General features: G+C 40.0%; 1 protein-coding gene across 1 annotated transcript; it reads right to left on the reverse strand.

The window, feature by feature from the left end:
• Positions 1–22878, reverse strand: gng12b (guanine nucleotide binding protein (G protein), gamma 12b). Its single transcript, XM_053322048.1, has 3 exons — positions 22811–22878; positions 1134–1245; positions 1–1039 (listed from the first exon to the last, which is right to left on the reverse strand). Exons 2-3 carry the CDS (start codon positions 1215–1217, stop codon positions 914–916), a joined length of 210 nt encoding a protein of 69 aa, XP_053178023.1. The 5' UTR covers positions 1218–1245; positions 22811–22878; the 3' UTR covers positions 1–913.
• Positions 22879–26518: the final 3640 nt, after the last annotated feature.

The following is a 26518-nucleotide window of genomic DNA, read 5'->3' on the forward strand; positions in this document are numbered from 1 at the left end:
GTGATAGTCAGGGGTGTATTTTTGGAATGCAGCTATCTAGGATTGTGAAAAAAGTTTCAGGAAAGAAAACTCCTGGGTCTACATTGAAAGTGCACTGTACTATAACCTAAAAAAAATTCAATCAATATTTTAAGTGAATTGTTTGTCACTGGATAGGTTAAATTATACTTGAAGGGACATTTTGAACTCATTTCCTGTCCATAAAAAGATGAATTGTTTGCACTTTGTGTGGTAGTAAAACATTTTAAGAGCCAATTTCTAAAGACTATTATCTCCTAGCGTAACTGGACAACATGATGTAAAGCAGGAGCTGTGCATCACTGGCAATGGACCTCTGCCCTGTGCATCTATCCTCCTGCGGTGGAAAGTATAGTCTACACGTCCCACGACAGGATATCGTTATCTTGGGTGTTCATTATCAGTACCACACAAACTGCAACAACTGTTTCCTCAAGCAAGGCTGATGAAAGTAAGAGGTGAAAGCTTAAAGCCTGGATCTGATTGGATCAGCGTGATGAGGGGGCTTGTTTATGCCTGCTGTGATAATTAGAGAGTTGGGAAACTCTCCCATCCCCAGCACAGCTTCAGTTGATGTCTTCTAGATCTTGTCAGATAACAGCACAGAGAAACAAAAGTTCCCTCTGTACCTTTATACGAACGTTTAATCATCTTTTGTTTGAGCTAAAGCTTTGATCCGAGGCCTCAGCCGCTGACTTCTGCATGTTCTTTGGTGCTACTGTTATCTGACTGAAAGGCAGAGGGTAATAAACCTTTTCCAAACTACAGCAGGCATTTGTGAAAGTAAAAGGGGCGTGAGGCCTGAAGGCAAGTTGTGAACAGTGTTACTATCAGCTTTTTTTTCCCCCACATAAAAACCAGAATGAAAAAAAGCAGCAAGTGTTCAGGTGTTCTCCTACAAAACAGTGCAAGGCTTCTTGTCCTTGAAAGGGTTTTCTGAAGCAGGGACGCCCATGAGCAGCGGGTCGTTCTTGGCATGTTCTCCACAGTACCGCATCAGATCTGATGATGCCTTGGACACCTGTAAAGAAATCAATGCACACAGTGATCCACCTTGACATACATGTGGCTGAAGTAGGCCTCTCTGAGTAATATGATTATGATTATGAACGCACCTTTATTCTCTCAATGCTGGCCTCTATCCTCAGCTGCTGCACCGTCCGCCTGGCCTGAGCTATACTCTGCATTTTCGATGACATCGCAGTCTGCAGACAGCTGTGCTCAAACCTGCGTTAGGAAAAATAATAATACACTTACTGTCTGTACATTAATTAGTGCAGAAATTGCAGTTGTTATTTGCACAGAGGAAGCCAACAAAGCTGCAGTGTAATAAATCTATTCAAATGCTTCCTAGCAACATGATGTTCCTATGGGATTAAAGAAGCAAAATAAAGGTCAGGCTGCTGCTAAAAATACTGTAGAGGCTATTACTGCCTTTACACAAAGTCAACACAAGTATTGTACCCAATCAGCAACCAAGTTAACTTAGATTTGATGTTGTAATTAGTATTATATCAGTAAATTTAATAAGGACTGCCTCGTTGAGATTGATTTTTCATCTAGCGTAGCACATGCATGTGTATGGTCATGAATTCAGTTCTGCAAAGGTTAATGGTACATACAGGATGTCTAATAATTGGATTGTATACAGAAGAGAGATCACCTTTAACTCTAAACAGAACACCTAGTTCAATCTTTTGAGCAATGCTAGCAGCATGGCTGTATGGGTAGAAATGTAGGTCAGTCCACCACTTTGGTCAAGACTGAAATATCTCTCTGGTGGATGGATTGCCATTAAATTTTGTACAAACATTCATGAGAACCAGTGGATGAAACCTGCTGATTTTGGCGATCACTTTACCCTCCAGTGGCACCACAAGCTTGAATTTTTCTTTGGTTTTTAGTGAAAGTCTGGACATCTACTCATTGGATTGTCATTGAAATTTTCTAGAAGAATTTGCTCAGAAGTTATTCTGATTTATCTAGTGAAATATATAAACATCTACAAAGTTGATCAATACTAAATTGTGTGCAGACATTCATGGTCACCAGACAACGTATTCTACAGACTTGTGTCTGTAGTGCCACTTGTTGACCTTTCTGATTCGGAGTGCAATGTCTTTAAAATGTTGCTATAATTGCTATTAAATTAGGTACATTCTTGTCTCACATGGGATGAATTGTAATAACTTTCATAATACCCTGAGTTTTCCTCCAGTGCCATTATTTCAATATGTCCAATTAATTACCAAATACCTGCAAAAATAATGACATTCTCATTGGTATCAGTCGTACTTAGTTCATTTCATGCAAATTTGCAAATGTTACCATGCTAACAAGCTAAACTAAGACGATGTTGAACATTTCACCTCATAAATGTAAGCGTGGCTAACATGCTTATATTTATGAGGTGTAATGTTCAACATGTGAGCAATTGTGAGCATGGTAGTATACTGATAACAAACATTATAGTGGTGTTAGATAAAAAGCAAGGACATAAAATCATTAAGATAAATTATCAAAAATTATAAGATTGTAGATAATAAATAAATTGATCAATTAAAAGCTGCATCTTATGTTGCAACACTTATGTACAGCTTTACAATATGGCAGTATTTATAAGGAGTGAAGTTACTGCTAATTCTCTATTGTCAATAGCTGTGCAACTTCCCAGCATTGACAGTTGACTTAATCTGGAATTGACCCAATGTGCGTAAAAGCTATGGCCCAACCTAACGGATTCCTGTTTCACAATTCCACTTCCAGGATACAGAGGCTTGCTGTTACCATTTCATTACGTCACTCCCTGATCTACATGTAGGGAAGGCTGCAGTTGCAATTTTCTACCTTTCAGTCCTGCCAACTGCGGTGCAGAGCACAAAGGGGAAGCACCCTTTTGAGCCAGAACCTACTGTTTCTTTTCTGTTTTCTGCACAAATGTAATTTCATAGAGGCATGAGGAAAAAGGAAGTTTCTAATGCCAGAAGAACAACATGTATTAAAAGAAGAGCACTGTGCCAGTATGCTGTTGAGCAATAAATGATAACTTATCTGTATACCTAATAAATGTTCCACAGAAACTTGAAGCTGTTGTTCTTGGAACAATGAACAACACAGTGCAGAAAGTGGCTCTGTGGGGCTAACAAAAATGATCTTTGACATGTGGTGTGGTAAATGTTTGCTCTGTGCTTTGGTGCAGGATATTATGGAGGAGGGGGGCCCCGCTTAAACGGAAGGGAGATGAAACATGGACAACTACAGAACCGACTACAAAAAGGAGACAAGAGCATGCATCCCTCTAATCCCCCCACCCACTCCTTTCCGCTTCCTCCACAGGAAGCTGTATCGCCAGTTAGCCTCTAAAGTATAAATGATTAAATATGGGGTGGAGGCTTTAAAAATAGAAGCCCCTACACAAGAGCCAGTAACCAAGAAAACATAAAGCCTAGTCTCTGAGTGACACATGAATATGATTTCTGTTTTGTTTTTAAGGTAGCTTTTCCAGAGAATGAGGCATGACCACATTAAAAACACAAGCAGATGCAATATTTCACATTTTTTACTGTCAAGACGAGTCAACAAAATCTGCTTTCGTGGTTTTTGGTTTCTTGACCCTGCACACTCATTGTTTAAGGGAACTTAAAGCACTTCATGTTGTGGCTCTCTGGTAAACACAGCTGCAGTTTTCAAGTTCTCAGCTGCATTGGCCAAGCATGAGCAGACACAGGAAAAAGGAGAGCTGCGTCACACGAGGTCTAGTCCTCTACCCCCGACGTCTGCAGAGCCACTATGTGACGCCAGCATTTACTATTGAGAGACTTCTATAGGCTTAGAAGGAGGCTCTAAAGATGTGATTGCTTGTAAAGGATGTTAACAAGGTTAAGTGTTTTATTGCGTACTGCAGCATTATTGTTTCTTTGGTTGTTCTTGTGCCTTGAGAGTAGCACTAATATAGATTAACCTCAAAGAGTATGCACTCCACTTTTATGTTTTGAAAGATACAACAGCGTTAGGATGTACTCCTAAAAATACACTTTCATTCCACGGAATCACTCAGTGTCACATTGTTTGCTTACATACTATTGCTGCATTGCATTTATCCCAATAAGAAATTAATAAAAGTTCACATTTTTGCACTTCTATGTTCTGCACATATAAGCACAATGGTCCATTTTGCAACTTTGACTTGGATTAATGGAAGAAAGGCAGTGAGACAGACAGACAGATCAGTTAAATAGTGGTTCCAGAAAAATATAGCTGCTGCAGCATATTCCACCAGCAGTCACAGAGGTGGGGACTGTGGAGACTCTTCCCCTCAGGCCAAAGGGTGCCAGATGTGGCACACCGTCTGCAGTTGTCAGTCTGGCCGGGGTGAACAAGTTTAGAACACACACTTACAGCAGGACTGGTTCGTCCCCCTGGTGTGGGCGCACACAGACTCTGCTGTGCAGCTCTATTCAAGGAGCTGTCTGATGCAGTGAGGTCTCAAGCCTCAAATGAGGTGAATTTCAAATAATCCTCTCTCTCTCTCTGGGCAGAGTGGTGGCCAGCTTTACTGTAACCCTGCTGGTTCTGAGGGATTAAGATATTCTTACACACTACATTTATCTACCATTAATGTGTGTCACCAATGTGCCTTTTTTTTATTATGCTGTCATAATTTATAGAAAGAGATATAAAGATTCTAACCTTTCCATGGATTTCTATGGTATCAAATAAAATATTGCAAATTAAAGGAATAGTTCAGTATTTAAGGAACTATTCACTTTCTTGTTGAGATTAAGATGAGGAGATCAACACCGCTCTCATGTCCGTATGCTAAATCTGAAGCTAACACACTCGCCTGTTAGCTTAGCTTAGTTTAAGATTTAAAGCAGCTTGGCTCGGTCCAAAGGTAAATAGAGTGTAAATACTAGAAACTCTAACGCTCATTAATTAACACATATCTTGTGTTTAATCTGAGAAAAAACCCAAGTGTTAAGAGTTTTCTCCTTGCTTCCAGTCTGCTAAACTAAGCTAATTATGCTGGCTGTGTCACATTTAACATACATATAGCCTATGAGAGTGCTATCAATTTTAACTCTCAGCAAGAAAGCAAATAAGAGTATTTCCAGAGATATCAAAATACACCTTTAATGTTTAATAAGGGCACTTTCACACCACTAGTTCAATTATTCGGTCCACAGTTCACCAGGCAGTAAAATTGTTACTACTGTATGTAGCATACAGACTGCGGTGTGGTCCGCATTCACACCTGCAAACGAATCAAGATTGGTCCGATTGACGTCAAGCAGGCCGAGACCACCTCTTTTTGGAGGTCTAGGCCCGCTTGATTTGACTGATGCTTTCACACCAACGAAAACGAACCAAACTAAGAGCTTTTGGTCTGAATGGACTGTTTAGTGCACACCAACTGCTGTTGGTGTGAAAGCGACCTAAGTGAAACCTTCCCCCACCACACATGGGACCAGCTTTCTGCAATGACCACTTTAGCTTCACCCTTCATATTAATAATCTGAAACCGCAGAGGGAAAACATGAAAAATATATTTTAAGCCATTGCCTAATTGCAGTATAATTTTATCTTTGAATCAAGACCTCGGCTACTTAATGCACGAGTGAACTCAGTCCTCATGCCAGTAAAACAAACACAAACAAGCTGAGAAAGTTGTCGCTGCAGGATGTATAATACTATGTGGACTGAGCCTTTAAGATCCTTCTAGCCAAAAGAATGTCTGCAATGCCTTCAGCTGTCTGCATCCAGCATGTGTACTTATGTGTGGTGAATGTAAACATGTGGCACACTGAAAGCATTGATAAAAATATATTTGAAGTCTTACAGCAGAGCCATTGCTTTGATGTGGCGGTGGCGCTTTGCACAGGTGGGTTCCCACAGTGCCAACAGAGAGGTTCTGCAGAGTTTATGACAGCAAGTTTTGCCCTGTGGTGTGTAATTCAACACACTTCTTAGATCTGCCGCCTGAACAAATACACTAATAACTCACTTACATCAGATTAAAATTAGTAGTCAAGAGCACTTAATGTGCATTAGTGTGTTGATTGAAGGACAACACATGTGACATTGCACAAATTTCTCTTTACGTCACAATGAGGCAAATGTATGCAAAGTCAAATATAAAGTAGTTAAACTGCTGTTGCTTCAATACACCCTGTTCCATTGTTAAAACTCTTCACATATGAAACAAAAAGGTGAGTGTAGACCTGTCAAGATAACTATTTTTGTTGGACGATATATTGTCTCATACCGTAAAAACCGGAGTATCACATGTCACAGCCTATTTAGGGGGTTGTCATGCTGGGGAAAACACTTTTCTATAAAAAGGCTGGTTTATTAGAATGCACCAGCAACTATTCATTTATAAACACATATGTTTATACTTCAAAACGGTAGCTGTATGTTTACTTGAGTCCCAAAAACTCTTCATCAGTGCTGTCGCTGTGTGCAAACATTGCACCCGAGTCACTGTAAGTCTCACCAAGCTCACTGTCCTCAGACTCTGTGTCAGTCCCAGAGTCAAACAAAGCATCATCCTCTGTTCCATCCAGTGGAAAAACAACAAAGTTAGTGAATCTTTTATTCTTCAGATCTGTCATACTGTGTGTAGTTGCCACAGCTCAATAAAAGCTGCTCATCTGTGCACTTTTGCATATCATGCTTCAACATCTGCTGCTGTCTTGAACTAGTGTCCCAAAATACTTATGATCGACACACTGCATCAACACTCAGCAGTGAACCCGCCTGGTTTCATTTTTTATTTTTCTGCACAACAAACTGCATTAACAGGTCATCAATATCTATTTTCATTAGCTGCTGAAAGCAGCTGGAGCATGCAGCATGCTTTATAGGTCATACTTGTGGACGCTCACATCGTTATCTTTATAGTTACAGTTATAGTTATTGTTCTAAGTGTGGACAGCCTTTTACATACCTATAATCATATGCAGATCCAACCTCTGTCTGTATTTTACTGGTGAATAGGACACACCGGAGTACTTATACTCCCACTTTTAAATGAAAAAAAAATCCCATTTAAGGAGCCTCTTATATACCGTTTTTTATGATAATCGCGATAAATGTTGAAAATTTGAAGATCATTTTATACCACTGATATAATGATAATATAATACTATAATAATGCAAATGGAGACAGGGGGTTGGATTGGAGAGTGGGTGCTACGCTTCTGTAAAAACACAGGCTACCATTATATGCCGGGACAGTTATTTACCTTTAATTACACATAAGCGGTGCAGCTCGCTTCTACAGTCTCCACTCAGGACGTACACAGTGAGGAATGGAGGACACTACTTGCTTAGCCAATGTGACATGAATAGTCTCTTAGCTGCTAAAGTGAAGTGTGGCAATATTGAGGTCTAAAAAATGATCAAGATCATGTCCATGTATCATACTGTACGAAAGGTCGATGACGTAATTATTGTGACTGGCCTATGTCAGTGAAACATTACTAAGGCTGCCACAGTTATTCTTTAAATCATCCATTCATCTGTCAATCATTTTTATCAGCCTTTAATAAATACAATTTCAGAAAATACAGAACAATTGTCACAAGTACCAATTGTTTATCATATTTTTTTATTTGGAATTTGTTGTTTGATAAAAAAAAGGCTCAACTCAAAGTCCACTTACTAAACTTTTCTAGTGCTTTTAACCAAATCTTTATCAGCAGGTGGAGTTTGCTCAGTTGTCGTCACTCCACTTAAGTATGTAGTCAATTAATTGATTAATCAACCTTAGCGCTAGCAGTCACACTTACATCATTAAGAGTAATAAAAGACAAGTAGAGTTGGAACGATTAGTCAACTAATTAATTATGGTCATTAAGATAAAATGAATCAGAAAATTGTACTTTTTCCTGGTTTCTGGTGCCAGATTCTCAAATATGAACTTTTGCTGCTTTTGCTGTTTTATATTATTCTATATTGGATATTTTTTCAGTTTTGTGATTTTTTTTTTCTTCCTTTCTTGTCATTTTTGGCTCTGTGAACTATTTTCTGACATTTAAATGATTACTAAGATTATTAATTGATTAACCTCCTGTCCATACCGTCTGTTAAGGGATCCCTTCCTCCCTTTCAGGTGTGAAAGTTGGAGGACAATATCCACAGACATTTATTCCAAGTCAAAATAAATTCTCAACTTCCCACTATATTTGCCTATGAAGCCTCATATTTGCTTAACTTTAGAATCCATTTATGAACGGAACAAAGACTGTGGATGTGATGTGACAGTGAAAATAAGTGTAAGTTGCAGACTCAGATATTAAATGACATAAACTATGAACTGGTTTCCACAGTTATCTCACCACCAGTGAAAGCACAAACTTCAATAACTCACTGGATTTATGTTATTACTATTAAAAGACGATATGCACAATCCAAGGTGCATTTTGTTCACAGATTACACTGGTGTAATTCAGTAGCTGATAAACAGAAGGCAGACTGAGCGCTGCAGCCTAAATGATTAGTTATCAGCTGTCCACTTCCAAAAAATGCAGGGGCCATGGGACAGTGAGCAGCTCCATTATCTGTCCGGTACACTGCTAAACTGCCTGGCAACAACACCGGCAGGCTCCGCAGTCTGCTCTTGGGCCGGGATCTGTGGCTGCCTCTACAATAAGCTCTGAGGCTTAGGCACATTTGAGAGGCAAGTTAACAATGCAGACATGCTATCAGTATTGTGCCACACTCACGACTGCTATTTGGGCCATTGTGTGGGACAGAGGCACCAGGACAGAAGTCCAGAGCTTTTACAAGTTTAACTGCGCCCTCATGAGCGCTAATCTCAGACAGCCTGATGCTATCTGGGAGCCAGACTGTCCAGTGAGGCGTGCAGAGGAAAGAGACAGGCCTCCCAAAGAGAAACAAACACACAATGTCTCCTCTAACTCTTGGTGGAGACAAACTGCATGACTAACGTGGTAACACTCCAATCTGTGCTGGAACATCATCGATCACATGCTTTGATGGTGACAAGATTCAGGCGTTGTGGGTGATGCCCAAAAAAGCTTTGAAGACCTGCTGTGTGAAGTCGAAAAAAAGAAAAAAAGAAAAGGCACAAGGCGTTGGTGTTTGCGCTGAAGTCTAAAACAGGAGATGAAGGTTCCAAACCACTGAGTCACAGGCTGTGAGTGTCTCTATTGCACTCCACTGTATATCATTCCCTTGAGATGCGTGCCGGCATGCAAACACCTTTGCCGGGAGTGAGGTCACCTGTAGGACAATAGATACTAGTCCAGTTTCTGTCATTCTGTCCTTTCTTCCCACCTGGGCCCCACGTGCAGAAAAACAGGTTCCTCTGAATGTGTGTATGCGTGTATATGTGTGTTTCCCCTCACACAGCCTGCAGACAGTCCTAACCGTTTTAAAAAGTTCAAAGCTCTGAGTAATGTGCGTCTGATTTCCTGCAAAATAACTTCATCTACAGCCCTTCATACACACCCTGCAGAGAGGTAGAGTGAATAACATCCATGGATTAGGGCTCTCTTTGAAGTTTTGGCGACTCTCCTTTCATGCGTTTGGAAGTCAATAGTGAAAGACAAGCAGCAAGAAAGCTTTGAACCAGGTGCTGTGCTCCTTTACTACACATCATCATTATCATCATCATCATCATGCATGCATGTGCTGCTTTGATTGTTTTCCAGAAAAGAAAAAAGCAGTCATTTGTAATGGGAAGACATTGCTTTGATTTGACACACATGCACACGCAGGAGTGAAAGGCTGGCACATAGGAAATGCTCAGCCATGTCTGGAGCTAAATCTGGACGCCCAGATGCAACACAGTGTGCCACCAGCTGCTTCTATTAATACAGAAATGCTGTCGTGCAGATGAATGTGGGTGGGGGTTGTCATGCAAACCTGTTGCATGCAGAACAGGGACGGACTGTTCACCAGAGAGAAGCTCTTTACATTGATGCTTTGCATACTCGTACACATGCAATCCTCTTTGAACAAGGATTGTGGCTTGACATTATTTTTTTCTAAATACTCATGGGTAAATTTGTTGTTGTTATTTCTTTGTGCTGCTGCAGTGGATTTTTCCAGGGAAATTCCTGATTCCATTTCATTGTTTTGCCAGATGTATCTTGTTGACGGATCAGTTTTATGCCTAAAGTGTGTATAACCACCACCTGCATGCGCTCTACAATAACACAATTAACACTCTGAGTAAGGGCTTGGCACCAAACGTCCGAGCATTAAATCATATTTTCTGCATAAGTCATGGTGTGCAGAACATGACTCAGCAGCATATCTCCTTTTGGTTCCTTTTTGTTCCTTACAGGAAATGGACACGAATATGGCAATATATCAACCTCAGTACACATTGTCCGCTTCCTATGTTTGTTCACAACTTGTGTGTAGGGGTAGCAAGGGCACAAATCATGAAGTTCATTACCTTTGCACGTACCCAAACCAAACAAATAATCATCTAGGAGAAGACTACAGTACAGTTTATGAAGGAATTAAGTCTGATAAGTCTTGCAACCTTTAGTTATTAAAAGGAAGGTCTATTTTTTTCATGTTTCACCATAAATTTGTAAAGATTTGAGACTACTCCTTTGGCAGACTGCTTCAGGATTTAAGCCTGTGCAGTGGAGTGTAACCGACCCAAAATCTTAATAAAAAAGAGAAAATTAGGAAGACCGAAATTATATTTAAGGTCTTTGAACCTAAGTAGACCATTTTGTCCCCAAATATCTTTCAAAGCGAGGACACCCTTCCTGCTCCTCTCATTAAAAGTGGGCGGCCAACCACAAGACAGTCATGGGTATTAAATATTGGAATATCTAAGTGCCATTTACTGTTGCTTTTAAGTTACTGGCGTACAAACCGCAATACTATAAGACAGTTATTAATAATGGTAATGGACCTAAACCTAACTGGCAAATTTCAAGGGAGGTTGGTATACAAATTCTTAGAAAGGTCTCAACTGGCATGCAAAACTTAATGTATTTTTTCAGGCAGTAGATCTAAGTAGTGTGTTGAACTACAGTTTGAGACGAGTGGGTGGGAGGGTCGGCAGTTATTTCTGTCTTTTTCCAGACTGTATTATCTTCGGTTAGATATTGAAACACCTAGTAACTCTGCTGTCATCACTACATAATCCTCTGAAGATGAGACTGTCTCGACTCCTGCAAAAGGGCGCGCAGGGCTCTAAGAAAGAGGCCTCAGGGCACGGCTGAGTGTAACAGTTAATGAACCCTTAGTCAACCCTGTCTGCTCCCTGATCCGACGCTGGGCGAGCCGTCATGCCGCCTGTCTTCGCCTTATCTTGCTGTACACAGTCACTCAAAGACAATACAGACACAACAAATGGCACCAGGAGAAGAGAGCTCGAGAGCAGCTTTTTGTATTTTCGGCATCAGTAGGTGAAAAATTACAAAGTTGATGAATAGAGTGAAATATCCCCCAACTGTGACGTGGATCTGCATGTGTGCATCTGTGAATTTGTGAATGTCTGCGTGCAAGGTGGGCCTGGCTGTTATTTCCTGCCGAGTGGGAGACATAAAAGCAGCGAGATTTTTATGCTGTTGATATCAATTCACCAATGCACCAAGCCGTCTCCACCCTATCATGGGAGAAAAACTCCCACCACCACAACAACAACAAAAACCCCTGCTCTCAGCAGTTGACTGCATTTGTTGAAATCCCCCAAGGAGGGAAAAGTGAGCAGGATGAGAAAAAGAAAAAAAAAATGAGCCCACTCTCTCCCACCAATACTTCCTGGAGCCCGAGGCAGTCCTGGATCTGCCTGGGTCTCCCCGACAACTGAGCTTTGTCTAGACAGAAACCAACGCTCTGCTCACCGGATAGGAATTCAGTAAACCCACAGCCCCTCATTCTCACACCACCTTTAGCCTGCCGCTCTCACATGGCACCAAACAACCAAGTTACAGCTCTCATTGTTACAATAATCCAGCATTTCCCTCCAACCGAATGCACCACCCCGCCACTTGGGACAATAATAACAGTCAAAAGTATCCCATTGTGAAAATTGGCACAATTTGCTAAACAGGGTGCCCTTTTCAACTATGTGAGAATGTAAAACAAGCTGCAGAAGAATTCCTCTCATTCCATCACCAACACACGCCAATCATGTTCTGCTTGCTCTCCATCAAGCTTTAAAACCAGTAATATGGGATGCAAACAGTGCTGTGTGAAGGGCATAGGAGAACTGATGCGTCAATCTGGAGGCCAACATGCTTTTTTGACACGGTCTGTTGCTTAAGCATAAACATTGGTAACTACACTCACCCCCCCCCCCCCACCCCCAACACACTCACACACACACACACACACACACACACACACACACACACACACACACACACACACACACACACACACACACACACACACACACACACACACACACACACACACACACACACCTGTCCTTCCAGGCTTACCATTACACATAAAACCAGCTGACATTTTCATGCCATTCCTTCAAGTGCTCTCACCTTTTCCCCACTTCCTCCCACTCACATGCCTCACTAACGGATGCACACACACAAGAATGCATGCACACACACAAGCATTAATTTTACATGCTATGGTTTCTTTGTGTTCGTTCTTTTTTTTAATTTGTTTAGGGACAGCAGGTTTGTTACAGGTTTGTTAGATATGATGCTGACTGCACAGTCTACTAGTCTATAAGTTTTCCTATAAATTCTGCCACTTTTATATTAAAATAATTCCTCTTGCACTACTAAAATACTGTTGTCCATGAAACTATTTACTATCATTTCATTGATTTAATTTTGACAGCAAAGAAAGCTGAAACATAAACATTACTTTTTAATGCAGGGCCATAGCCAAGAGATTTCCAAGAGATGGTCAAGCACCATGGTCCCCCCAATATTCCCCCCCCCCCCACCCCCAGAAAATTACAATGTACCAGTTATATTTTCTGCACATCAAATTTATCATCCCAAAAGATCTAAATGCTGTTTTCAAGTAGAAAATAGTCCACAAAATACAAAGAACCACAGTTGCAAATCTGTAACGGTTGCATTGAGTGAAGCATAACGAAACAGCACTGAAGTCATGCTTCTATTGACTGGTTGGCCAATAGGAGTGTGCTTAACAATCACTGGCTCATTCATAACTGTTTAGCTACTGACATTTAATCATATTCATGTAGGTGTAAAGCACAGACATTATAACCTGGCACTAAATCCCATCATTCTATTGATGCTCGTGCCAATGCTGTTCAGTCCATGCGTCCTGTTTTAGATGACCTTATTAACGAGTGAGTGAGTGATTGCTGTCCACCCTGCTACTGCTGCTGCTACTGCCCACTATCCGCATTCTGAGACTTCATGGTCAGCTGGTTCTCAAACAGCTGTTAGTTCAGATGCCAAGACAGAAGCCATGAATTATTTTTGTTTTCTGCCAGGCAACGTATGTATGCCGACACGCTGAGATCTAAGCCAAGTATCTGCCTCTGAGCTGCTTGGGCCCATCGGCATTTATGACATCCGCATGCTTTGTTGTTGTGTTTGGCTCAGTTTCCTTAAACATTAGGTTCATGTGGCACATGAGTTCATTTCTTGTGGTGTTGTGCAGTATGTACTCAATGTCAAATATGATTACTCCTGTGTGGGCTGAATTGGTTTAGAGCATATTTTCCTCTGGTGGTTGCTTTCCATTAGCTCACATATGCTATGTTGCTAAGGACTAGACAGTAGGCTACTTGGTTTATGGTAAAGCCTTACCGTTGTTGATGTCATTTTTGAATCTAACACTTATACTACTGTTCTTTGCTAATTTGGCTAGCTTTAAGAAAGGAGAGGAGATTTCTCTTGCATCTGAAAGCAACATGCATGCATCTTTATATTCAAGTACATATCAGTTGTAGAATATTTTCCTTGTATCAAGATACCATTAATATGCTCATCTCATATTACATCTCATATGATAAACTTTTACTAGCATTAAAGGGATACTTCAACATGCTGGTTGCATAGATTTATGAGCAGCTCAGTTGTTTTGGCAGTTCTAATGCACACCGTGCCAATATCTATTAAGTTGGGATCAGTCCTTTTGTTTAGAAGGACTAGCTTACTCAGCAAAACCCTCATAGCTGCTTGGATTCTTTGAGATGTGTGTATGCTGTTTAACCTGTTGCTATGAATGGTCCAATGGTCAATACCTTGACATAAGTGTCTCTGACTGAAATTAAATATAGCATGGAAGTCATATTGATGTAGGTGTACAGCACAGACTTTATATCACTATCACTCTGTTGATAACACTCATGCAAACAGTTTGCTACTGCAGCTCCCTCCACAATCCCGAGCTCCTCCTTGTGTGGTATTTCATATTGTTGATTTTAACTTAGATTAACGTTTGTGTATGTTTATATGAGAGAGTTGTTCTCTAACAGAATCCTTGTTGTGGTTCAAATTCTTCAAGAGCCCTCTGAAAGAGCAGAAACCTCTTCTGCTAAAAACAGTCACTATAAATGGTCATTCCTGGATGTAAGTTTAACAGAAATTGCATTATATACAAATTCTTAAATAGTTATGTAACCTAAATTACAACAAAACATACTCTCTCACTTACCACTAGTGGTATGTGTAGCCACGATGACATTTCTATTTTGGTATGAAATAAAGGCAGATATTAACTAAAAACTGCAAAAATAGAAACATCTGCATGCCTCGATACCATGAGAGGTGAGTGAGAAAATGTGTTTTTTAACCTTTGCAAATGAGTTCAGCTGTAAACTGCTGCAAAAAAACTTGAAGCATGCAAACACTGTTGACTGAATCAACAAAATAGGACACTGAATAAGAGGTCTTGTGGTTTCTGTAGTTGAAGAGGCTGATCTAATCAGGTCATGCCCAGCACTGAGTGAAGGTGGTGGTCGGTGATAGGGAGGCTTCTTCAGGGCTGCACCTGACTGCTTATCATGACGGACAAAAGACAGTGAAAGAGAGAGAGAGAGAGAGAGAGAGAGAGAGACAGAATAAAGGGAGGGCTGGGAAAAAAACACAGCCTTCTGACCTCAGTAACAGGAATGATTCTCCCACCTCCCCCTTCTCCTTCCTGTGAACTTTGGAGCACCCCAGAGCTGAGTGAGCACTAAACTACACATAATGAGCAGCCGTGGGGGAGGCAGAGAGGAGAGGGCAATGTGCGTAAGAACTGCTGGGGTGGACACCGTGTCCAAAGTGTCCTTTTAGGGAGGTTCCACAAGTGGTTGAAGCTTTTGTCTCATGACATCTTCTTGTCTGGAAGCCACCTGATTGTAACTCTGCAGTCTTAACACATTAGTAATCTGCCCTTTGGCCCCTTATGTTATTGCCAGAGAGTGTGCATACGCTGTTAGCAGGGAGATTCAGAACAGGTATTATTAACTGAGAAAGAATGTCAACCATGCACCTCACCCAGCCCTGCACAAGGGTCACTGCAACCAAAGTGCACATTTTCACAGGAAGCACACAGGAAAAATTTCCTGTTGTCACTGAATGCAAAACTTTGGAGATTAGATGCATCATTGTATAGGTTTTCAGACATTTTGCTGGGACTACAAGTTCAACTCTGAATACATGCATGTACATTTGTGCATCAAAAAAGCCAATGGAGGATCCAGGGTTGCAACTCATGATTATTTTCATTATCAATGTATCATTTGGTCTATATACTATCAGAAAAAAAGAGAAAAATGCATGTCACAAGTGCAAACTAACATATTAAAAGTCCCTATTATGTCTGACCAAATGTTACCCAACCTAAATATATTCACTTTGCAGGAAAAGCATCATATGTTCACACCTGAGAAGCTGGTACACATTCATTTTTGTGCTTTTTTGTTTTAAAATGATTTTAAACAGTAACTCGATCAAAACAATCGACTACTGGTTTGACCTATATGAGAGCGCACATATATAACTTATAAATTACTTTGTTAGAGAAAATTCTCTGCAAAGCAACAGTGGAATATGACATGCAACACATGCAAATCAATAGTCCTTCATTGGGATTGATTGAAAGTATTAACTACATTTACCCAAGTGCTGTACTTGTACTTTATTGCAGTATGTCCATTTCATGCTATATAATACCTATATTTACATGTGATTCTTAGTCCACTATATTGATTTGGCATCTACAGTTAATTATTACTTTACAGATCAAGATTATAGATACAAAACACGTGATGACCTTAAAACATGATTTTATAGATTAAAAATGCATGAACATACATATGTATATATATGTATAAATATAATTAGCAGTGATAGTAATGAAAGCGGTTCTAGCTAAGAAGTAATTTTACTTGTGTTAGTACATGCATATAGTACATGTTGCACTGTGGTATTTTTACCTGCAGATCTAGAGTCTTTTCCAGTAAACTGAAAATGAAAGTTTCTAAAGCGGGAGGGCAAAGACCTCTCATCTTATGACGAGCTAGAGAGCAGAGAGTTCATCAGACTCTACACAACAGCACAACTCCTACTTGAAGCTGTAACATTTGTGCACAACATTGCAACATTTGTGAAACTCTGCAAAATGAGCAATGAGCAGATGGAGAATCTGACTTTCACGACCTGCACGTGTATGTTCAGTCTACGCAAATGTGCAGGGAATAATTCCTCCATTAACAGGGCGTGACATTGCGGTGTAAGAGCCGACTGTTTGTCCTCTGTGGTGGAGTCACCCGTTCACATAGGCACCAACACGTTCCCGGAAAAAAGTGCATATATTTAACACCAAGGAATGCTGCAAGACATATACGCATTAATTACACTTCAATGGCTTGCATGCAATCTGCATACCAACTGGTATAACCCATGAAATCCAGTCACAGGATTTCTTGCAGGATTTCACAAATTTTGTGTTGAGCTTGTTCGTCTCTCATGTTCAGCTGCTTTCTCAAGTGCCACGTGTGTGCTGACCGGCTGTGTCATTGTCTGGAGGTAACTCTCCGCAGCTTTTCTCCTGAGAGTGCACCAGAACATGGTTTGACAATGAAAGGTAAACAGAACGCTTTTGAATACACATCATCATGTTGCAGTCAATCATTTACATGAGTGAGAGCGTTTATGCTGCCATGAGGTCACGAAGACCTAGAAGAGTCTGCTCCTAAAAAGGGCAGGGATATGTCATTCAATGCGACATTAAGCTGCTTATTATACAAAGTGAGCAACTCATCTTCCCCCAAACCGAAGCTCTGCATCACCTCAGACAACAATGACCTATATTATGTGATATTCAAACCTGGTCTGGTGCAAAGAGTTCAAATGATGACTGAGCCTTTTTCAGTCATGCATTTTGGAGCATTATAATGCCGTATTCATTCAAAGCACCGACCAGGATCTCACAGGGAAAATATGTGAGGGCCGGTTGCAGCGGTTTGTTTTCAGAACAGTGTAACTCCAATGGAACGCGGGTGCAATGCCGAGCAGCATACCACCCTGTTTGGCCCCTAATGAACATCAATCAAAGGCGCATTTCTACAGCGGTACAGACCACCAGCTATACACTCGCAAGGCAATGCAATTAAAAGCATCTTATTTCTGGACTGGAAAATATTTCCTTTGCCACTGTCTGGTGGAGGAAAATGTTTTAGAGAAAAAAAAATCAAAGCAGGAAGAAGCAGCTTGTAGAAAAGAATCCCAGGCATGTAACCAGTGGCTGGGGCATTTTTCTGGGCAGGGTGACATCCCGACTGCTGTTTGGTCTTCCTCCCTTAACTGCCAGACTCTTATGTTTGTTAACTGGAGACTAACATTCCCTGGACGGCTCCTGCAGCAAAGATCAGGGTGGCTGGAATTCTTGGAGACACGTGGCATGGGAGCATCTCAAAGTGGACACAGCAGCACACGAACAGATAAAGCAAGCTGTGTGGACTGTTTATTGTCAGAGCCCTGCGGTCATGATTAGAGGGTTAACAGCAGACAGACTGTATACAGAAGCACTTTCCTAGCAAAGGTGCTCTTTGCACTAGCAAGAAAAAAAGCAAGAAAAAATAAGAACTGAAACAAGTCGAAGAATCTACAGCCATGCTAGCAGCTCTGTGAACATGCATGATTTTAAGCAGGTAATATTTGATGTTACACTGTCTTAATTTAGCATTTTAGCATGTTGACATTTGCTAGTTAGTGCTAAAAGCAAAGTTTAGCTGAGGTTGAAGGGAATGTCACTAGTTTTGGTCACAATAAAATGAACGTATGTTTGGTCTCACACTAAAGTATAATAGCATAATGATATAATGAAGGCGCTCAATGAAAAGTCAGGGATCACCAGTGATTACATGCATTTCTGCACCAATTTCAGGACAATGCATCAAATAGTTTGAAACATTTCACTCAAAACCACCAAATGTCAACTTCACAATGGCAACAGGGAGAAATTCAGGGAACACCAAAGTAACTACGATACATCATCTGGAGAACATGAATGTCTCTACAAAATTTCATGACAATCCATCAAATAGTTTGAAACATTTCACCCAGAACTTCAAATGTCAACCTCAAGGTGGTGCTAGAGGAAAATTCAGAGGAACACCAAAGTGACAATGGCCGAATGACTGTAACGCTGTTGCTGGTATTTAAAAATGCCGGGTTTGATTCTTGTGTCGGGCGGCTCATGACTCTTCCAGTGAAGACTCTCTGACCAATCAGTGGCCGGCAGTCTGTTAACGTCACATTTTAGTATCGGCTCGGCTCGCTTGGAACCTCGCCAAAGCAAGTACTAAAAAAATACCAGGTACTACTATCCCTAATGGAAACTCAAAAAAAATTAAACGAGTCGAGTCGAGTGCTAGAACTGCATAGTGGAAAAGCGCCAATCATCCTCTGGGAAGATGACTGTCTCTACAAAATTTCAATAGTTTTTGAGATATTTGGAACAAATTGGTGGACCTGTACACCAAAATCTGACATGAGCATCCCTGTAGAGCCACAGCGCTATCGTGGCTAAAATAACCTTTGTTGCAATATCCTCCACAGGCAGAGGTGAAGTCAGCACCTGGCAGGCAATTGTGTGAAAACTCTACCCATGGAAACAGGATCTGCAGTGACCCAGTTGTTGAGTGGGTTGTGCTGATAATATGTCACAAGGGGACAACATGGAGAGGAGGGGGGACATGGTAATTACACATCTCAAACTGCAGCAATAATTCATTCACGCTCATGGTTTTGTGTAGGCTCAATACTGGCCAGGACAGATGTGTTTTTTTTGTTCTGTTCCCACGAAGCATCACAGGAAAAACGTTTCTTTGCTAAGACGCTACATTGCACTACATTTATTATATTAATGCATGTGCTTCATATTGTAAATATTGTTCCAGGTGAAAAAAGTTGAATTCAGTAGCTGAAGGAGCCCCAGCTGCGCAAATGTGATACCTTCTGTGCCCTGTGGCAAAAAATTGATGAGGCTGTTTGTCCTACTTCAAAGCCAACATATGTCTGCATTATAGCTGTGCAGATAGGACAGATAATCTCAAGTGGTATCTGCATGCATCCAGGGCACTTAGGGGCCACCGGGTGCACAACGATCCTGGCTTTAATTCTAAGAAGCAGAGGTGCATGTGCATAAATAACATTAAGAATGTAAATCCCTGGAAGTCAAAGATTTATTTTTACAAGCAACATGGACCACATCGTAGTTCCTGTGAAAGAAGCAAGCTGCCAAATCATATCACGTGTGAGAACAGGAGGTCTTGAATGCATCCAGTTCTGTTTCTAGCAGATCAAACAGGTTTTTCTTTTGCTTACATGGAAAAAGAGTGTGACATGTGGGGTGATAGGGAAATAAACAGCTTCACATGCTGGCATATGTGCTATTTCCATCAATCTACATCAACATATGGGTGCAGATGGAACATGCACCCACCCAAAAAAAGAAAAGAAAAAAAAACAGCTTTCTGGTCATGAATGCAATACATCAGAACCGGTGATCAAGTGAGTATTAACCACATTACTTCCTGCACAGGGAAGAGCCACTCCCGCCTCTGCCCATAGCTAACCGACATGAGTAGGAGTGTGTATGTGTGTGTGTGATGGGAGAAGTGGGAGGGAGAGTTGAGGAGTGGAGGGAGGTGAGAATTGTTCAGGAAGCGGACGTAGTGCAACCGAGCAGAAGGGAGGAAGATGCCCATATATGAGCAGACGCTTATGAAACAGGATGGAAGACATGCCTGAGGAGGCCTGGGATCTCCCATGGGTGCCACAATAATGCAGTAAATGTGTACACACAGTACACAAACATACACACCCAGCCACTCAAAAGCTTAAGTTGCAATGAGCACAAATCTTCATTCAACCTGACATATCCATCATACCTGAGACCCTGCTGTTATGCAATGATCAGAACAGTGCAGTCAGGTGATGGCAGCATCCATTCTTGATAATGAAATAGATGCTACTGACCCTGCAGGCTCAGTGTCAAACCATTCTTCTGTTTGTACAAACTGCTCAGAATAAAACGTGGCCCTGCACGCTCACAAAAACAGCCCCTGTTTAACACTTGCATCTTGCCTGGGTCACTCTGACATTTAATTACAAATGTTGGAAATGGAAAGCTTTGTCTCAAACAAAGAAATTACATTTCTAAAAAATACCTTCTGACCTACACACATTATAATTCTTGCTCCTGCCATGTTGTTAACTATTCTACTAATGACACTATAGTTTACTTTAGCATATGATCTTATTTTGACATTAGCCTATGTTTCTTCTCTGGGTGTAATTCCTCCACTTATAAATCTCTTTTTTACCCCTTTAAAAATATGTTGTATTGTTCTCATGAGCAGAATATATCCTGTGTGAAGGAATGTGCATGTTATTTATTAATCTACATATGTGCAGTTCTTTAAGATTCTGCAATGTAGTGATGAACTCTTGTGCTTTATATATTCATACAGAAATGTGCAGACTTACTGTGCATGCAATAGTATGCAACTATGTTCTTGTTTTTGTGTGGGTTGTGCTAAGATGTTCAAGAGATGGAGATGGTAGACTGCCAAATGCTGCCATCATGTGGAGAAAATGTATTATTACAGAACACAAAATTGTGGCTCTCTGAAGCCTGATACCATCCTCAAACTATTCTAAAGATAAAACTATAATTTCTGTTGTGCAAATATTATTCTGTTCTCTGTAGGAGTGAGCAGGTCAGATTTTTTTGATCAGCAGGTTTTTTTGCAGCTCAAGATAGTTCACATGTGCTCAATGGCTTATGAGCACAGATTGATGGTGGTGAAAAGTTGTGATGAAATCCAGATGAAATAACTTTATGATTAACGGGGGAAGAAAGCAAAAAGAACAATTCTGCTTCACTAAAATGTTGAGCTTCTTCAGATTTAATACCTTTTTTGTTCTAAGTTACAACCTAATTTTACATCTTACTACAAAGAAAAAAAACACTCTTTTATTGAAGTAGTGTAGACATTGCTTTCATATAAAGGGATCACTGACTGATCTAATGTATCGTTAATGCTGCAATTCACATCTAGGCCTGTCACAATAACTACTTTTGTTGGACGATATATTGTCTCAGAATTAATCGCGATAAACGATATTATTGTCATTTGAAGACAATTTTATACCACTGATATAATGCAAATATAATAGCATAATAATTCAAAGGGGTTGGAAGGTTGGATTGGAGAGTGTTTGGCACACTTCTGTAAAAACCCAGACTGCCATTATGGACAGAGTTATTTACCTTTAATTACATATAAGCGGCACCGCTCACTTCTGCAGTCTCCACTCAGGACGTACACAGTGAGGAATGGAGGACACTACTTGCTTAGCCAATGTGACATAAATAGTCTCTTGGCTGCTAATGTGAAGTGTGGCAATATTGAGGTCTAAATTATGATCAAGGTCATGTCCATCTATCATACGTTAAGTCCATATACAGACATGATGATGTTGATAATTATGTTACTGTATGATTAGTCGTTAATTATTGTGACAGGCCTAATCACATCAGAACTTAAACAACAGACTCTATAGACTCCTGTAGACCTAAGAATATAGATCTAATAACAATACAAACTCCACATACTCCAGCGATTTAGTACTCTGTTTCCAAGCTTTGGGTGACTCACAAGAAACAGATTTAAAACCAATAGTCAAAATCAAAACAACAGAGGCCGAGGAATCCTTTTAGTCTCTTCGCTCTGACAACACTAGAGCCTACATTTCCCATGATCCCATACCAGCCAGTCCCATATTTTCATCAGACATTCCCTGCCTGCTAAATTCCCTCATATTTCATATTCCAAACCCCACATCTCCAGTTCAGAACAATGTGAAGATGAGAAAAATGTTCCGTCTCAGATCCCATGTTCTCAAACTTGACCAAACTCCTCCAGAGCCACAGAAAACAACTAAACTAAAATCTGTCAATTTACCCTTCAAGGCAACATGGGACACAAGTACTTAAAACAGTCACAATCTACAAAATTCTCATTTAGAATAAGAAAGAAAACTAATATGTTCTTTACCTGCCAAAGTGAGTTACAAAAAATGCATGTGCAATTTCCTGCTTGCTGCCATGAACAACAGCAATGCGAACTCTAATGTGACCACTGGAGGGCAGCACCTTCCAATCAGTTAACAAAGTCTGACCTGAGATATGAAAGACTCTTGGGTGTGTGATTAATAATGCATTGACTGGTGAAGCAGTGTTTGCAACATGATCCTTTTCACAATTACAGTACAGGCTACGGGATGCTATAGTGGCAACAGCTGACTCCAATGGGAGCCAGTCTGCAGACAGAGTCACTGACCTGTGTGGGAATAGATGTCAAGGAGCATGTACCAAGGGCTCCAATCTGTGTGACCAGCATAAATCTGGAATGAAAAGCAAAGGAAATGTGTTGGAATTACACCAAAAAGTCTAAAATTATAATGTAATAGGGTTTCAACACAGGGGAGTCAGATTTTCCAGTAAGCACGGAGATGGAAGGGTTGTGCATGTGGGGGGAAATAGAGATCTATTAATGTTCACAACATTCAAAACATTTTTCTTGAACCTCATCAGAAACACCAACATCATTTTTTCCAAATATAGAAAATGCTTTACGCATTAGTCTTCCAGCAGAGGGCAAACAAAAGCCTCCAAGTTTCAGCTCCCACAGTGTGATGAATACCAGGGCAGTGCCACCAGTTTCCCTGTCATTTAGGGGAAATGTGGAGCACTGGCAGACCAGTTCTGTTGTGGGTGGAGGCACTCAGGCCTTTTGCTCCATTTGCATTCATTACCACATTCCAGTGAAACCAGTTTGATGGCCAGTCCTTTAGTCTAAGAACTCTGTGTGTCTGTACGCTTTCAGTCAGGGCAACAAGAGGAGGCAGGACTTGCTGGCGTGAGCTGGACAGCAGACAGTCACATATACTGGTTCCTTACTGTCTACTGTGTGTGCGTTCACTTTCAGCACTTACATTTCTTCTTCATTCAAAAGCCTAATCCATCATAAACACTTTATATCAATAGTGTATACAAGAGATTTTGGACATTGTATTTGCCCTGAAAGATAATAATAATTAAGAGAAAAATAGTTCTTGACATCAGTGTCAGAGAACGATATGAAGTTGCTTAATATTCAAACATACTATACTTTATATGTTCAGATTCATTTAAGTCTGATGCCATTTGCCATCAGACTGTGTAATGTGCTGAAGTAATGTCTGTGGTTTAATTCTAGACTGTGTGCTTTTAGATTTTGTTTTACTTTTACCAGCACTTTTTGCACACCTGCTATTTTTATTTATTACATATACATCCATATATTTGTTTTATTAGTACAACTATTGGGTATTTTTAGTAATATGTTTTTATTTTTTCCACTGAATAGTCAGAAATGTGTTTTTATATGTGATGTTATATGTGGCTGTCTTAACTGTAGATGTAGCTGCTATAAACCAAGCAATTTCCTGAGAAGGATCAATAAATACATCCAGCAGACATGGAGCAAAATATGTTCTCATTTGAAGTCGTCCATCTGTGTCAATCTGATGAGTGAAAGACCAGTATCCACTCTGTTTTTAGTTCTGCTCTCCACCAACTCCTGAAGAAAACATCTGGCTACTTAGCTGCTAAATGTGCCATCATGTTCAGCAGCTAGTCGCTATATTACTGAGCAGGTGGTGTCCAGTGAGTTTTTGAGCATGCTTTTTTGCTGTAAACTGCTGCTTGCTGCTGATGACAGCAGTAAGATTGAACCAAAGCAGTGAAATTGTGAACTGTGAAACCAAAGAACAATGAGCTAAAAGACTTTACATGCTCAACAGAAGAGGGAGGACCTGCAGAGTCTGCTGATAATTATCTGTGAGTTACATTACACATATGGATCTGTACAGTTTTAAGCACCAAAGATTTATTAAATGCATTATTTATGATTTTTATTTGTAATTTTTTTCTTAGTTTTTGTTTCTTCATTGTTTTTATTCTTACTGTATGAAAGTTGCTATAAAAACAAAGTTTGATTGATTGATTGATTGATTGATTGATTGAAGGCTTTACTTTACTGGTATTCACCTCCATGTTTTATAATGCTGCAAAAGGTTTTTTTTAAACAAGCGTATGTCATTTAACTGTGATCAAATACAAAGCTGTAACTGTCTGAGCCACGCTGGCCAAAACATGTCTGAATGAATAAGAGTTTTTGAATACTTTCTGTCAGTTTGAAAGAATAGTAAGTGTGCTAATAGGGACAGAGAATAACTCTATTATATAGTGACAGTAAACAACCGATTGAATTACTGCTTGTGTGCATGTGTGTGTGAAAATATGGAAATGAACTATGTGCAGCACTGGGAGAGAGGAGACACACTGGTTTTGAAAATGAAATACATTTTCATCCTAAAGTCTAGCAGCACACAGAATGAGTGTAGTCATCAGTCTGTTAAACCAACACTGAGAGGACTGTTATTGTACAACGCTCAGACCAAACATGTTTTATCACCCGCTGTGTTTCAGTTGCTAGGTAACCCCTGACTTCCTTGACTAGTTTATAATTTACCATACTGTCCAGTAGCACTGCAGTGTAGTGGAGGCTTGTTTTGTGTTTCAAGTTAGTACGAACATGTTAATGTAGCATAACATGAAGAATATGTCATTATTATAAAGCTTTATACAAGGAGTATTTATAAATCTGTGCTTAGCTAAAGGTCCTCTAAGGTAACAGACACATGCTGGGACTATATCCAGTTCTACTTCCACACCATATTATTTATTATTCATTCATTCACTTGTGTATGTATTTATTGAAATCAAATTTTACTTTATTTACTTTATTAAAATTGACATAAATGCATATTGATTGATGTTTAACGTTGTGCAGCCACAGTTGTGTATCTCCAGAAGATATGCTACTGTTTAACCCTTACATTACTGTTCATATTATGACTTGGTTTATAATTAGTGCCTATACCAAAATCATTTTTCTTTTGGTTTATAGTGAAAATACATTCTGAATCACACTATATTATGATCAAATGTTATCTAAAACAAGAACATAACAGCCATACTTATTCCTATCAATTTACATATCTTGTTTCGGATGAGATACAAACATCACCAAACTTTAAAATGAATTAAATCATGTGATTTAATTCACATAATCTTAATGTTTAACTTCTATATCTTATTGAACTATCTTAAACAGGAACATATATCTGTGGCATAGAGGTTAATAAATTCTTACTTTTAGATTTGGAGCATTTGCCATTGTAGCTACGGTGACAAGTAATAGTAAGTAAGTAATAACAAGTAGTAATAGTAGTGATGTGTTTGATGGGTCAGACTGAATTAAAACATACTAAGAGACATACACAGTGCATCCCATCCAACTAATTAAAACATCCCTACACACGTCACCTTTTGGGAGGCGAGATGGAAGAGAAGATAATTAAATTTAATAACAATGGCTTTGTTAGGAGACTCACTCCCCCAGGCGCTTCACCGATGCACCACAGAGACCTGCACTGTTTGACTTTGTGCAATTGTGTCAGTTGAGCTGTGTGTTGTCATGCCTATAAATATCTCACTGCAGCAACATGACAAGTGGCACAATGTCAGTGAGATCATTCACAGGTCAACCTCCACCGGTTGACCAAATGTGCACCCTGTCACTCTGAAGAGACATCCTGCCTCAGAGGAAGGCAGAGAGAGAGAGAACAGTGAGACAGCAGAAACAGGTTCTATCAGTGATGGAGCTTCCTGTTTGATCTAATGAAAAGTTATCAATAAAACAAAAGAGATATTTACTTCAAATTCATTACAACCAAACTGTGTCCAGCATTGCTCTCTTGATTCAGACGGCGATGTATGTGGCTCACATTTCTACTTGCTACCTCATTATTGCTTAAAATCACAGTCACATGACCCAAAAAGGGGCTGACAGTAAGAGCTTTAACGTATTAATTAGCATTCAGTATGTGAATGCATGTGTGGCTTCACTAGTCACACAGATATGGACAGCCATGAAAGCTTA

The sequence above is a fragment of the Scomber japonicus genome, chromosome 7 (assembly GCF_027409825.1).
Source record: "Scomber japonicus isolate fScoJap1 chromosome 7, fScoJap1.pri, whole genome shotgun sequence".
In the NCBI taxonomy this organism is placed as follows: Eukaryota; Metazoa; Chordata; class Actinopteri; order Scombriformes; family Scombridae; genus Scomber; species Scomber japonicus.